The sequence below is a fragment of the Heterodontus francisci genome, chromosome 13, assembly GCF_036365525.1.
Source record: "Heterodontus francisci isolate sHetFra1 chromosome 13, sHetFra1.hap1, whole genome shotgun sequence".
Taxonomy (NCBI): domain Eukaryota; kingdom Metazoa; phylum Chordata; class Chondrichthyes; order Heterodontiformes; family Heterodontidae; genus Heterodontus; species Heterodontus francisci.
Genome location: NC_090383.1, coordinates 21,384,505 through 21,400,805, shown reverse-complemented (window position 1 = coordinate 21,400,805; position 16,301 = coordinate 21,384,505). Strand labels below are relative to the sequence as shown.

At 44.9% G+C, this 16,301-nt stretch overlaps 1 protein-coding gene across 1 annotated transcript in view; it reads left to right on the top strand.

The window, feature by feature from the left end:
* Window positions 1-14,140, top strand: part of LOC137376683 (metabotropic glutamate receptor 1-like) — a 260,920-nt gene extending 246,780 nt beyond the window's left edge. The window contains exon 8 of the mRNA XM_068045656.1: window positions 13,330-14,140. Coding sequence (XP_067901757.1) covers window positions 13,330-14,140 — 811 coding nt within the window. The remainder of the gene's footprint in view (window positions 1-13,329) is intronic.
* The last annotated feature ends 2,161 nt before the right edge of the window (window positions 14,141-16,301 follow it).

The window sequence follows — 16,301 nt, the reverse complement described above, 5'->3', positions numbered from 1 at the left end:
AGACTTCAGCCTAGTAAGTCACTGCTGTTTAGTCAGTCCCAGGTAGCTGTGTCAGTACAGTATTTCCAATGAGTAGTGAGCAATGGGATCAGCCAGTTACAATGCTGGGGGTCACTGAGTGCCATATCCACTTTAGGTTTCAATATCCTGAAACTCTACGATACAACAATTCCCCGATCACTGTTGCCTCTGCTGCAATGCCCAGTATATATGGACATCAGAAACGCAGCATGCATTCAGTACTGTGTAATGTGGCACTACAATCTCAACCCTAACAAGCTCAACCAGTTTAACAGAGGGCTTCAGTAGTTCAGGGTACTTTAGCATAGTGGTTAATGTTACTATATTAGTAACCGTTAAGGAACGCAAGCTCCAGCAGCTGATGGGGACTAATGCCCCTCCAGATCCTCCTTCCGCTTCACTTCCCTCTGACTCCACCCCTTCTGATCTGACCCCTTGCCGTGTATTCACTATACCCTCTGACCTCCCCCTCTCTGATGCTGAGCATTCTGTACTCAGCAAAGGTCTCAGTTTTATCCCCTTACGCCCCCACCTCAATGAATTTCGCGCTCGGCATGACGTTGAGCTCTTCTTCCGTCGCCTCCGCCTCCGGGGTCACTTCTTCGACCAGGAGTCCTCCCCCCGACCAGCAGACCCATTCACCCGCCTCCAGCATTCTCCCTCTACCTGGACCCCTCCCCCTGGCCTTGTACCCGCTCTTGATCTCTTCATTGAAAACTGTCGGCGAGACATTGGTCGTCTCAATTTCTCTGCCCCCCTCACTCACTCTAACCTGTCCCCCTCTGAACATGAGGCACTCCGTTCTCTCAGGTCTAACCCCGACATGGTCATCAAACCTGCAGACAAGGGTGGTGCTGTTGTTGTATGGCGTACCGACCTCTACCTTGCAGAAGCTCAACGCCAACTCACAGACACCTCTTCCTACCTCCCTCTGACCATGACCCCACCACCGAACATCAAGCCACCGTCCAAAGGACTGTCACTGACCTCATCTCCTCTGGAGATCTTCCCTCTACAGCTTCCAACCTCATCGTCCCACAACCCCGGACAGCCCGCTTCTACCTCCTTCCCAAAATCCACAAACGGGACTGTTCCGGCAGACCCATTGTGTCAGCCTGCTCCTGCCCCACTGAACGTATTTCTTCCTATCTAGACTCTATCTTTTCTCCACTGGTCCAGTCTCTTCCCACCTACATCCGTGACTCTTCTGACGCCCTACGTCATTTTGACAATTTCCAGTTTCCTGGTCCCAACTGCCTCCTCTTCACTATGGACGTCCAATCGCTCTACACCTCCATCCCCCACCAGAATGGTTTGAGGGCTCTCCGCTTCTTCCTGGAACAGAGGCCCAACCAGTCCCCATCCACCACCACCCTCCTCCACCTGGCTGAACTTGTTCTCACATTGAACAACTTCTCCTTCAACTCCACGCACTTCCTTCAAGTAAAAGGTGTCGCTATGGGTACCCGCATGGGTCCTAGTTATGCCTGTCTTTTTGTGGGATATGTCGAGCATTCTTTGTTCCAGTCCTACTCAGGCCCCCTCCCCCAACTCTTTTTCCGGTACATTGATGACTGTATCGGTGCCGTTTCCTGCTCCCGCCCCGAACTGGAAAACTTTATCAACTTTGCTTCCAATTTCCACCCTTCTCTCACCTTTACATGGTCCATCTCTGACACTTCCCTTCCCTTCCTCGACTTCTCTGTCTCCATCTCTGGGGATAGGTTGTCTACCAACATCCATTATAAGCCCACCGACTCCCACAGCTACCTCGACTACACTTCTTCACACCCTACCTCCTGTAAGGACTCCATTCCATTCTCCCAGTTTCTCCGTCTCCGACGCATCTGCTCTGATGATGCTACCTTCCATGACGGTGCTTCTGATATGACCTCCTTTTTCCTCAACCGAGGATTTCCCCCCACTGTGGTTGACAGGGCCCTCAACCGTGTCCGACCCATTCCCCGCACCTCTACCCTCACCCCTTCCCCTCCCTCCCAGAACCGTGACAGGGTTCCCCTTGTCCTCACTTTTCATCCCACCAGCCTCCATATCCAAAGGATCATCCTCCGCCATTTTCGCTACTTCCAGCGTGATGCCACTACCAGTCGCATCTTCCCCTCCCTTCCCCTGTCAGCATTCCGAAAGGATCGTTCCCTCCACGACACCCTGGTCCACTCCTCCATTACCCCCACCACCTCGTCCCCTTCCCAGGGCACCTTCCCCTGCAATCGCAGGAGGTGTAATACCTGCCCATTTACCTCCTCTCTCCTCACTATCCCAGGCCCCAAACACTCCTTTCAGGTGAAGCAGCGATTTACTTGTACTTCTTTCAATGTAGTATACTGTATTCGCTGCTCACAGTGTGGTCTCCTCTACATTGGGGAGACCAAGCGCAGACTGGGTGACTGCTTTGCGGAACATCTCCGCTCAGTCCGCAAGCAGGACCCTGAGCTTCCGGTTGCTTGCCATTTCAACACTCCCCCCTGCTCTCATGCTCACATCTCTGTCCTGGGATTGCTGCAGTGTTCCAGTGAACATCAACGCAAGCTCAAGGAACAGCATCTCATCTACCGATTAGGCACACTACAGCCTGCCGGACTGAACATTGAGTTCAATAATTTCAGAGCATGACAGCCCCCCATTTTACTTTCATTTTTAGTTATTTTTTCTTCCTTGTTTTTACATTCTTTTTTACAATCTTTTTTTTTGCATTTATTTCATTTCATCTTAGTTTGTTCAGTTTGCTTACCCACTGTTTTTTTTCAGGTTTGCACTTGCTGCTGTTCAATATTCAGTGTATTTACACCTAATCTGTACTAATGCTTTGTCTTTCAACACACCATTAATATATTGTTTGCCTTTGCTCCATGACGTTTTGGTCAGCTATGTGGCCTGGTCCAATCTACACCTTCTCCTTTGTTATCTCTTGCCCCACCCCCACCTCACTTGCTTATAATCTGTGACTTTTCTAATATTTGTCAGTTCCGAAGAAGGGTCACTGACCCGAAACGTTAACTCTGCTTCTCTTTCCACAGATGCAGCCAGACCTGCTGAGTGATTCCAGCATTTCTTGTTTTTATTTCAGATTTCCAGCATCCGCAGTATTTTGCTTTTATTATAACAGAGGGCTTCAGTAGTTCAGGGTACTTTAGCATAGTGGTCAATGTTACTATATTTGTAACCCAGTGAATGTGAGTTCAACTTTGACCATGGTAATTTGAGGAATTGATTTCAGTGAAAAAAAAAATGGAAATAAAAAGCTGGCATCTGTAAAAATGGCCATTCAGACCATGTCATAAAAATCCAACTGATTCATTAATGTCCTTTAGCATAAGGAAACCTGCTGTTCTTACTCAGTTTGGCCTCTATGCTACTCCAGTCCCACACCAGTGTTGTAGACTCTTAACTGCCCTCTGAAGTGGGTTTAGCAAACAACTCAGTTATATCATCACTTTCGCAGGGCAAGTAAAGATGGGAAATAAATGCCAGCCTTGCCAGAAACACACACATTCTGAAAACATTATACTTCCACTTGTATACTGATGATATGCAGTTCTATCTCTCTTTACTAAAGAGGGGACTGGATTTTACAGCCCCCTGACATGGGAGTCGTAGTTTTGGGTGGGATGGAATTGATGGGGCCAGAAAATGTCTCCGGGAGAGGCCCGCCATGATCCCTGACGTCAGGAAGGCCCGGTCCAATATTGCCGGCAGCAGCGAGGCCTCGTAATGGGCCCTGCCACTCAGCGATGGGAGGCCAAACTAAATATATAAATTTATTAAAATAAATTAATTAAATACTTACCCGCTCCCGCCGTCCATCCCGCTCTGATAATGTAGCTGGTGGTTGCACTACCACACCTTAGAATCTCCGTTCGGAGATCAAATGCGGGACACTGGTGGGGAGGGGGGAGCAGGTAAGTATTTCTGTGTGGGAGGTGGGGAACGGGGTCAAACTAATATGGTTGGTGTAGGGGATGGTGGGAAAGGTTAAAGGTAAAAGTTTGTGAACTTTGAGAGGGGGAAGGTCAGGTACGCAAGGTACGTATTTTGGAGGGGAGAGGGCACGGAATGAAGTGTTTGGTTATTGGGGGTGTGGGAGAGGGGCTAGAAACATTTATTTACTTTTTTAAAATAAAGTTTAGTTGGATTTTCCTTTCAATATTTAAATTGTTATGTAGGGCTCAAAGCCCTTTAAAAAGATGGCATTGGCACCTGTGCAGTGGCTCCTGATGCCGTTGCCGGGGATGGACCGCCCGCCTCCTCCACATCATCGGGGTGGCCCATCCTGGCCATTTAAATGAGACTCCATGTTTAATAACGCAGCGGCTCCGCGATGAGCAGACTGCCATAGTTTACAGCCGCCACCGAGATGTAAAATTCAGGCCAATATCAGAGAGAAGGTGAATTCTGACAACAAGATAAGTGATACTATGATAGGTAAAAGAAAAATCTTAAATAAGTTAGTTAAGCTAAAGAGAGACAAAGTGCCAGGGCCCGATGGGAGATGTCCTACAATCCAGAGGTAGATGAGGAATAAAACTGCAGAGGTCATAGAAATTATATGTCAGGGTAGAGTAGCCAATGTAATACCCATTTTTAAAAAGGGAGACAGAGAAGCACAGATTTCAAAAGGGATGATTGTGCATGACAAACATCATGGCATTGTTTGTGAAGGTAATAGACATGGTACATGGGGGAAATGTAGTGGCTGCAGTGTACATGGACTTTGACAAGGAACCACACAGAAGATTACTAGAGAAGATTAAGGCATATGGAATTAGGGGATAATTAAAAAAATGGTATCAAAATTGGTTAGAAATTCAAACCCTCAAACATGTATTTGCCACCTCCAGAATCAACTATTCAAATACTCTCCTGGCCAGCCTCTCATCCTTTGCCTTCCATACACCTCAGATCATCCAGAACTCAGCTGTCCTTATCCCATCCCCACCAAGTTTCATTCATCCATCTCTCCTATCGTCACTGATCTACATTGGCTCCAGATCCCCTAACACCTCTAATTTATAATCCTTAACCTTATGCTTTAAGTTGCTCCATGACCTCGTTCCTCCCCACCCCGCCCCTTTCTCCAGCCCTGCAACAGTCCCTAGAATTCTCCATTTCTCCAACTCTGACCTCTCATGCATCCCCTCTCGATTCACCACATCATTGCAGCTGTGCCTTCAGCATCTAGGCCGCACACTCAAGAATTCCTGGACCCTTCTTCCTCTCCAACCCTTTTTCTCCTCCTTTGATTGACCAAGCTTTTGGTCACCACTTCATAATACCTCCTTCTTTAGTTCAGCATCGTTTTCTTTCCTTATGCCACTCTGAAGAACCTTGGGATATTTTCTTTGCTAAAGTCACTTGATAAGTGCAAGTTGTCATTGTACAATTTGTGGATGGAATTTTTCTGTTGCCTATAACTTATAGCATTACTGATTCCAGTGGCACCAATTCTATTGATCTCTGTTTAAATACTCCAGCTGCTCTCTGCCTTTACTTAGGGCTAGTGTTAACATAACAGGAGGGCAGCTCACGGTGCTCAGTTTACACTATGAATAGCATTGTCAGTGCTTATATTGCATGTAGTAGGCAATGGGCTGAGAGGGAGGACAGACTGTAGAAATTCTTGGCAGTGTCAGAAACCCACAGTAATATATGCATTCTCTGGGTATGGTTGAAGTGCAATTCATGCAAGGGTTACCCAGGGAGATGACCACTAAGTTCTGCCACCCTGTGATACCCCAGCTGGAGAGACAATCTTCAGCTGGGGTGAGCACAGCTCTACCTGCTGCTCTTAAAATGATCCCAGCCCTGAACTTTGATATTTCAGATCTATTACAAGCCACCCCATGGGGAAATTTGACCAGTGATCCTTTCCTTGATGCACTGCTAGATCCAGAAAAATACAATTTGAAGTCCATCTGATAAAAATCAAAAAGGGTACTGTTCAGTCATTATGCAGCTAGTGTATGGAGTCTACCTGAGGTTTCTCCAAATTTAAATCAGACACATTTAGAGCTGCCATGATGGTCCAACATGGCAAATCAATTCTCCAGAGAGGGTTGGATGCCTAGAAAGATAGGTGTCTGTCTGCCTGGATGAATGGATGGAAGGATAGCGGCCTGGATGATTAGTTAGTTGTTTGATTGGCTAGCTGGCTGATTGGCTGGATGGATCACTGCTTGGATTGGTGGATAGGTGACTGGCTGGCTAGATGGCAAAGTATCTGATTGGATGGCTACCTGGTTGGACAGATGGCTAGCAGAAACAAATAATGGGTGAATGAATCTGTGGGTAGATAGATGGGTTACTGGATAGTTGGATGACTGAATTGGTGGATAGCTGCATGGGTGGATAGCTGGCCTTTGGATGGAATTGATGGAAATGGGTGGATGGGGGTGGACGGATAACCAACTGGTGAATGAAATTGCTGGATGATAAAATGATTGCATGGTTATATGGATGGAGGGATGCATGGATAGCTGATTGGATGGTTAGCTGACTAGCCGTCTGGCAGCCTGGATGACTGGCTCGTTGTATGGATACATGGATGGATGGAAGTTTAGATAGATGGATGGATAACTAACTAGCTGAGTAGTGGATGGCTGGTTGGACGGATGATTGGCTGTATGGCTGCATTGACTTTTTCTTATTCGTTCATGGGATCTGAGCATCACTGGCAAGGCCAATATTTATTGCCCATCCCTAATTGTCCTTGAGAAGGTGGTAGTACTGTTAGGAAGGGAGTTCCAGGATTGTGACCCAGCGACAGTGAAGGAATGGCAATGTAGTTCAAAGTCAGGATGGTGAGTGTCTTGGAGAGGGAAATTGCAGGTGGTGGCAGTCACATGCATTCACTGCTGCCATTGTCCTTCTAGGTGGTAGAGGTCACGGGTTTGGAAGGTGCTGTCGAAGGAGCCTTTGTGCGTTGCTGTACTGCATCTTGTAGATGGTACATGCTGCCGCCACTGTGCATTGTGGTGGAGGGAGTGAATGTTTAAGGTGGTGGATGGGGTGCCGATCAAGTGGGCTGCTTTGTCCTGGATGGTTTAGAGTTTAGAGATACAGCACTGAAACAGGCCCTTCGGCCCACCGAGTCTGTGCCGACCATCAACCACCCATTTATAATAATCCTACACTAATCCCATATTCCGACCACATCCCCACCTGTCCCTATATTTCCCTACCACCTACCTATACTAGGGTCAATTTATAATGGCCAATTTACCTACCAACCTGCAAGTCTTTTGGCTTATGGGAGGAAACCGGAGCACCCGGAGGAAACCCACGCAGACACAGGGAGAACTTGCAAACTCCACACAGGCAGTGCCCAGAATTGAACCCGGGTCGCTGGAGCTGTGAGGCGGCGGTGCTAACCACTGCGCCACTGTGCCGCCCTGTGTTGCGCTTCTTGAGTGTTGTTGGAGGTGCACTCACCAAGGCAAGTGGAGAGCATTCCATCACACTCCTGACTTGTGCCTTGGAGATGATGGACAAATTTTGGAGAGTCAGGATGTTAGTTACTCGACACAGAATTCGCATCCTCTGACCTGCTCTTGTAGCCACGTATTTACGTGGCCGCTCCAATTAAGTTTCTGGTCAATGGTAACTCCAGGATGTTGATGGTGGAGGATTCAGCTATGGCAATGCCATTGAATGTCAAGGGGAGATGGTTAGTCTCTCTTGTTGTAGATGATCATTGCCTGGCACTAGTGTAATGTGAATGTTACTTGCCACTTACCAGCCCAAGCCTGAATGTTGTCCAGGTCTTGCTGCTTGTGGGCACAGACTGCTTCAGTATCTGAGGATGGATAATTAGCTATGCAGATGAATATCAAGAAGAAAAGGATGGTTGAGTCGGTAAATAGGTGAATGGGTGAATAGCTTTCTGATGAATGAATGGATTGATGGAGGATGGCTAGATGAATGGATGATAAGTAAATGGATGCATAGCTGGCTAGATGTGCAGATGATGAACTGGATGGCTGACTAACAAGTTAGATTATGGATGGATAGCTGACTTTGTGGCTGGGTAAATGGATTATTGGATTAAAAGATGACTGCGTGCATATATGGCTGGGCACCTTTTGGATAGATGGATGGATATCTGGATGAATGGATGGTAGGTAGATCGATTGCCAGAATCATGGATGTGTGGATACCTCACTGAATGCATGGATAGATGGCTTACTGGATTGGTGGATGATGGACAGGTGGCTCGATGGCGGGATGGGTTGACTGGATGGATGGATGCATAGATGAATGGATGGGAAGGAGATTGGCTGGACCTATATAACCAGTTGGCCAGATGGTTGTGTCAATAGCTAGCTGATTGCATTGATAGATGAATAGCCAGTTGGTGGACAGAATTGATGGAGAGATGGATGACTAACAGCCTGAAGTAGGTATGGATGGATGCAAGGAAGACTAGTTGGATTTGTGGACAGTTTCCTGTTCTGGAGCTGGATTGATGGATGCTTAGGTAAATAGATGAATGGCTGCATGATTGGTTGATAGACAATGGATACATTTCTGAATGGATGGCTAGGCAACTGTCTGTGTTGGTGAGTATGAATAACTGGATGGATGGATGAATTAATAGTTGTAAAGATATCTCACTGATTGTGTGGATGGATAGTTGACTAGATAGATGGATGGCTGGCTGGATACGTGTGAATAGCTGAATCAATCAATGCCTGGCTAGCTGGAGGCTGGCTGAACAATGGATAGATAGATGGATGCCTCAATGAAAGGATAGGTAGTTATTGTTGACTTGGCTGGATGGCTAATAGGTTGGATAACTGATTCACTGGTTCAGCTAGTTGGCTGAATGGATGTGTGGTTGAATGAAAGGATGGATGGCTGGAGGAATTGCTGGATGGACAGATTGAAGAATGGATGGACAGATGGATGGAAGGAGGGCTAGCTTGTCAATTGGAAGGATGGTAGCTGACTGAAAGGCTGGTGGGCTGGAAAGTTGGAAGGCTGGCTGTTTACCTGGATGGAAGGATGGATATTTAATGGTTCTCTGATTGAATGAATGATACGTTGGATGAAAGGATGGATGTGTGGTTGTATGAATTGATCATGGATGGATGGATGAGTAATTGTATAGAAGAATAGCTAGTTGTTCATCTTGCTGGCTGGAGGTCCAGATGGATGGAATGAATTTAGAGAAGGAAGGGTAGGTGGCTGCATCAATGATTGCCTGGCTGTATGGTTTGTTTGATAATTGGTTGGCTGGATGAATTGCTAGCTGGATAGAAGAATGGCTCATTGGATTGATCAATATCTGAATTGTTGGATAGAAGAATGTCTGGTTGTCCATATGGTTGTCTGTCTGGTTGGATACCTGATTGGATTTCTGGTTGGATAGCTAGTTAAATGTCTGGTTGGATGGCTAGTTGGCTGAATAGTTGAATGTTTGGTTGATATCTGGTTGGATGATTACTTGGATAGCTAGTTAGATAGCTGGCTGCCCGCATTATTGGCTGGATGGTTGGACTAATTGAAAGGATGAAATAAATCAAAAATGGATGGCTGGCTGAGTGGGTAGAGAGCTATAAAAATGGATATATACCTGGTAACCTGGTTGTTTTGGTTGGGTGACTGGGTGTTGGATAGGCTGCTTGCTAACTGGATGATTTGTTGTCAGGATAGATAGCAGAATGTATTGATGAATAGATAGATAGATTAATTGAACATAGAAGGTTGGTAGATGGATGGCTGGCCAGATGGTTGGATGGGTGGATGGACCAATTGCTAACTGGGTAGCATGATAGACTTGGCAAATGGATGGAGAGGTAGACGGATAGCATAATAGGTGGATGACTGCTGAGTTAAATGGATGGATAACTGGCTGTTTCGATGGGAGAATGGATGTAATTACAGGATTGATGGATGGAAAGATGGCTGACCCGCTAGTTGGAGGGGATGTTTTCCCATAACATAGCTGTTCATGTCCTCAGTAGTAGAGGTGTGAACGCTTGAGTGGGAAAAAAGAAATGATGAAACACAGCAAATGCTCACTCTAAACAGAAAGGATTCAAGAAGCACATTAAAGTTTATTGCAAAGGCCCATGTGCGTATAATGTCAAAATTATTCATAAACACTGTTTTATTCTGAACAAATAAATTCCCTGCTGCTATGTAGCCACTGCAGAATACTTGCTATTTAATGTGATTATTGCAAGTTTATTAAGGAATAGTTTAGAGATTATTGTCAACTTGCATTGAATTAATTGTTTGTTCTAACCAATCAAATGAATTTTCAACAACTTAGTCTAGGCCTGATAGGCCTAATAGACTTAATAGGCCTAAACTCACATCACAAATTTGCCTAGTGCCTAATCCCATTGATCTTTGTGCACACATAACAATGCTTTCTAAGGCCTATCATTGTTTCTGTAAAGTTACTGTCATATTCATAGAGTCATAGAGTTATACAGCACAGAAACAGGCGTTTCGGCCTATTGTGTCTATGACGGCCATCACGCACCTAACTATTCTAATCCCATTTTCCCACACTTGGCCCATAGCCTTGTATGCTATGGCGTTTCAAGTGCTCATCTAAATACTTCTTAAATGTTATGAGGGTCCCTGCCTCTACCACCTCTTCAGGCAGTGCGTTCCAGATTCCAACCACCCTTAGGGTGAAAAAATCTTTCCTCAAATCCCCTCTAAACCTCCTGCACCTTACCTTAAATTCTATGCCCCCTGGTTATTGGTCCCTCTGCTAAAGGGAAAATGTTTCTTCCTATCTAACCTATCAATGCTCCTCATAATTTTGTATACCTCAATCATATCTCCCCTCAGCCTTTTCTGCTCTAAGGAAAACAACCCCAGCCTTTTCAGTCTCTCTTCATAGCTGAAACACTCCAGCCCAGGCAACATCCTGGTGAATCTCCTCTGCACCCTCTCCAGTGCAATCACATCCTTCCTATAGTGTGGTGCCCAGAACTGTACACAGTACTTCAGCTGTGGCCTAACTAGTGTTTGATACAGCTCCATCATAACCTCCCTGCTCTTATATTCTATGTCTCGGCTAATAAAGACAAGTATCCCAAATGCCTTCCTAACCACCTTATCTATCTGTGCTGCTGCCTTCAGTGATCTATGGACAAGTACGCCAAGGTCCCTCTGACTCTCTGTACTTCCTATGGTCCTACCATCCATTGTATATTCCCTTGCCTTGTTAGTCCTCACAAAATGCATCACCTCACACTTAAGTTCCATTTGCCACAGCTCCGCCCATCATACCAGCCCATCTATATTGTCCTGTAATCTAAGGCTTTCCTCCTCACTATTTACGACACCACCAATTTTCGTGTCATCTGCGAACTTACTGATCATACCTCCTATATTCGCGTCTAAATCATTAATGTACACTACAAACAGCAAGGGTCCCAGCACCAATCCCTGCGGTACACCACTGGTCACAGGCTTCCACTTGCAAAAACAACCCTCGACCATTACCCTCTGCCTTCTGCCACTAAGCCAATTTTGGATCCAATTTGACAAATTGCCCGGATCCCATGGGCTCTTACCTTCTTAACCAATCTCCCATGTGGGACCTTATCAAAAGCCTTACTGAAGTCCATGTAGACTACATCAACTGCGTTACCCTCATCTACACATCTCAGCATCACCTCGAAAATTCAATCAAATTAGTTAGACACGATCTCCCCCTCTCAAAGCCATGCTGACTATCATTGATTAATTCCTGCCTCTCCAAGTGGAGATTAATCCCGTCCCTCAGAATTTTTTCCAATAGTTTCCCAACCAGTGATGTTAGACTCACCGGCCTGTAATTACCTGGTTTATCCCTGCTACCCTTCTTAAATAATGGTACCACACTTGCTGTCCTCCAATCCTCTGGTACCTCTCCTGTGGCCAGAGAGGATTTCAAAATTTGTGTCAGAGCCAATCTCCTCCCTTGCCTCACATAACAGCCGGGGATACATCTCATCTGGGACTGGGGATTTATCCACTTTTAAGCCCGCTAAAACAGCTAATACTTTCTCCCTTTCAATGCTAATTTGTTCAAGTATATCACAATCCCCCTCCCTGATCTCTACACCTACATCGTCCTTCTCCATAGAGAACACAGATGAAAAGTGATCATTTAAAACATCACCTATGTCCTCAGGCTCCACACACAGATTGCCACTTTGGTCCCTAATGGGCCCTACTCTTTCCCTGGTTATCCTCTTGCCCTTAATCTACTTATAAAACGCCTTAGGATTTTCCTTTATCTTACCCGCCAGTGTTTTTTCATGTCCCCTCTTCGCTCTCCTAATTACGTTTTTAAGTACCCCTCTACACTTTCAAGACTCCTCTTGAGCCTCCACTGTTTTCAGCGCTCTGAATCTGCCCTAAGCCTCCTTTTTTTCCCTGATCCAATACTCTATATCCCTTGACATCCAGGGTTCCCTGGATTTGTTGGTCCTACCCTTCACCTTAATGGGTACATGTTGGCTCTGAACTCTCACAATTTCCTCTTTGAATGACTCCCACTGGTCTGATGTTGACTTTCCTGCAAGTAGCTGCTCCCAGTCCACTTTGGCCAGATCCTGGTTTATCATCTTAAAATCGACCTTCCCCCTTTATTTCCGGTCCATCTTTGTCCTTTTCCTTAAATTTTACAGAGTTATGGTCACTATCCCCGAAATGTTCCCCCACTGACACTTCTACCACTTGTCCAGCTTCATTCCCTAGGATTAGGTCCAGTACTGCCCCTTCTCTTGTAGGACTATCTATGTGCTGGCTCAAGAAGCTCTCCTGTATGCATTTTAAGAATTCCGCCCCCTTTAAGCCTTTTGCTCTAAGACTATCCCAGTTGATATTGGGGAAGTTGAAATCCCCTACTATTATTACCAAATTATTTTTACACCTCTCTGAGATTTGCCTACATATCTGCTCCTCTATCTCTCCCTGACTGTTTGGAGGCAAGTAGTACACTTCCAGCCAAGTGATTGCCTCCTTTTTGTTTTTAAGTTCTACCCATATGGCCTCATTTGAGGAAACTTCTAAGATATCATCCCTCCTTACTGCAGTAATTGTGCGGGTTGTTTAATTACAGCACACAAATTTCATAATGTAATTTGCAATGTGAAATGATCATGTGCTTTGCGTACAAAACCATTCTAGTTCGCCATTCCTCCGGGTATATTTTTTTCCAAAATTCCCACTTTAAAATGCAATTATAGACAGGAGAACTGTAAAATCGACTGTGAAAATATTCAGCCGCAGTTTTGGTGCAATAAGTTTTAACTGGGAATTTACGTTTTTCCCCAGTTCCAATGGGAAGTCTGTATCATGGTCTGAACCAGGAACCGGACGGCCAGCGAAGGGACAGCACATGTGGCATAGACTGTCTGTCCACGTGAAGAGCAAAGATGTTGCATCTAATCAGACAGCCGTAATCAAACCCCTAACTAAACCATATCAGAATCAGATCAAAAACCTCAGCTTCTCAGACGCCAGCACAAAAGCCCTTTACAATGTTGTGGAAGAGGATGAAAGTGATCCCTTGAGACTTGACATTCCCAATAGTCCAGAGATGATCTTACAGAGGCGAGCAATGTCTATCACACAGCTCAAAGAAATAGAAGATCCCCAATTTTTCATTTCTGATCAGTTGCAAAAAGGTGTTTCTTCACAACAGTCTATAATGGATCACTTGCATGGAGTGGTCAATACATTTACAACCAATATGACTGACCTTAATTCAGTGCTTACTGTGCCAGTGCCAGGGAATGGGGTGAAGCCACTGTACCAGCTAGATCAGCAAGTGCTCCCGCTCCAGATGACAACCTTCAATCCTCAACCCATCTCGCCCGTTGAGGAGGAAAGTGAAAGATTCAGCCTCATTGATGATTTCATGTATGACAACTCCGGGAACCAAGAAGAACTGCCCGTCCCCAACAAACTCACGTTGGAGGACTCTCTGGCTCTCACACCTCCCTCCCCCTTCAGAGATTCAGTGGCATCAGGCAGCTCCGTTCCCAGCTCCCCCATCTCTGAATCAGTGCTGTGCACCCCACCAAATGTAACCTATGCTTCGGTCATTCTGAGAGACTACAAACAAACTTCCTCAACTCTGTGAAGGTTTCTTCCATACAGCCAGAGTTAAAGTCTGCTGGGAATTTCAATGTAATATAGTCGGGTGAGGGGGGTGAGGGGGGGGGGGGTGGGGTTGCTGGTGGGCAGGGGTAGAATTCATGAAGAATTTGAAAATTAAGAACAAAAAAAAAATCATCCCATCTGTACGGTCTAGGTCCCGGTAATTCTGTAATTAGGGTTCCCTTGCTTAGTTCAGGCACTGTCTAGGTTCTGCAGCAATTCAGAACAATAGTTTCCAAAGCATTACTGTATAGATAGATATGCTAAAATATGCTATTTTATTGCATACTTTTCATTTCAAATAGTTATTAGATTATAATTATTGGGCAGTGTGTTATTTTCACTATCAGGTTCTTGGCTAGTGTCTGTTTATTGGGTAGCAATGGCTGTAGCTTCTTACTTACAAATCAAAACTGGGTCAACAAGATCAACTCATCAACAATACTTTACAGCATGTTAAAATCCTGGAGTTCTTTGACAGCCTTTGAGATCAGTGGATCATAATGTGACGGTAATGTCTGCTATCTTACAGAAGATGGTGCTGTAACTGCTTTTTAATTAAAACGACACAATGTCACAACAGGACCTATTATTCTTGCTTCCACCAGAGGTGGAGAGGGTAAGCTCGCCACCTATTGCAACTATTTCTCCACCGTTTCCTCCAACTATGAGAAATGCCATGGGAGGTTGACTCATATTTAAACACCTGCTTTTGTACTGAGTCAGACATAAGCAGCAGGACCTATTGTCAAAACGCTGTGGATTGCCAGAAACTTTGGAAATCTGACGGATCTACAGCTTTACTCTCCTGAGAACGAGGATTATAAACAATCTTGTTCTGAAGATACTTTGTGCAATCAACGTGTATAGGATTGTGATAACTCAGCATAATTGAGGGCTGACCACCTTTAATTTCAGGAGCAATTAACTCCTCAGCGTTGATTCACTAAATGAATGAACTCAAGGGAAACCAAAGGAAATCTTTGAATTCCCAGCTGTATTTTTGAAAGATTCCCTTGGAAATCTTTCACAAGTTGTTAAATAGCAACATAATCTTCTGTGGACAATAGTAATCACAGTGATCAGTGCTTCTGATGTAACTTACATCTCAGGTACACAAACAACCCATGTCATGTTAAATCCTGATGCATTTTGGAGGAAAATACAGTGGTTTTTTTCTGTTTCGTACGTCAGTCTTAACATTTCTGGTAGTCTGAAGTTTGTATTCTGTGTAAACCAGTTTATAAGATTTTTTCAAAAAAATCTTACATTACTAGATATATTTTCAAAGTTTGAAACTGCAACATTGATGAATTTTGTCCCCCACAGGAGATTGGTTAGCAAAATTAAAGCACATGGGATAGGAGGTAATATACTGGCATAGATTAAGGATTGGTTAACAGACGGAAAGCAGACAGTAGGAATAAACGGGTCATTCTCACGTTGGCAGGCTGTGACTAGTGGGGTACCGCAGGAATCAGTGCTTGGGCCTCAGCTGTTCACAATATGTATCAATGATTTGGATGTGGGGACCAAATGTAGTATTTCCAAGTGGGAAAAGCCAGGTGGGAATGTGTGTTGTGAGGAAGATGCAAAGCGGCTTCAAGGGGATTTGGACAGACTTAGTGAGTGGGCAAGAATGTGGCAGATGGAATATAATGTGGAAAAATGTGAGGTTATCCACTTTGGTAGGAGGAATAGATGTGCAGAGTATTTCTTAAATGGTAAGAGATTAGAAAGTGTAGATGTACAAAGGGACCTGGGTGTCCTTGTCAATAAGTCACTGAAAGCTAACATGCAGGTGCAGCAAGCAATTAGGAAGGCTAATTGGTATGTTAGCCTTTATCGCAAGAGGATTTGAGTACAGGAGTAGTGAGGTCTTGCTTCAATTGCATAGAACCTTGGTTAGACCGCATTTGAAGTACTGTGTGCAGTTTTGGTCCCCTTACCTTAGAAAGGATATTATTGCCATAGAGGGAGTGCAACAAAGATACACCAGACTTGTTCCTGGGATGGTGGGACTGTCCTATGAAGAGAAATTGGGGAAACTGGGCCTGTATTCTCTAGAGTTTCGAAGAATGAGAGGTGAACTTATTGAAACCTACAAAATACTTAAAGGGATAGACAGGGTAGATGCAGCTAAG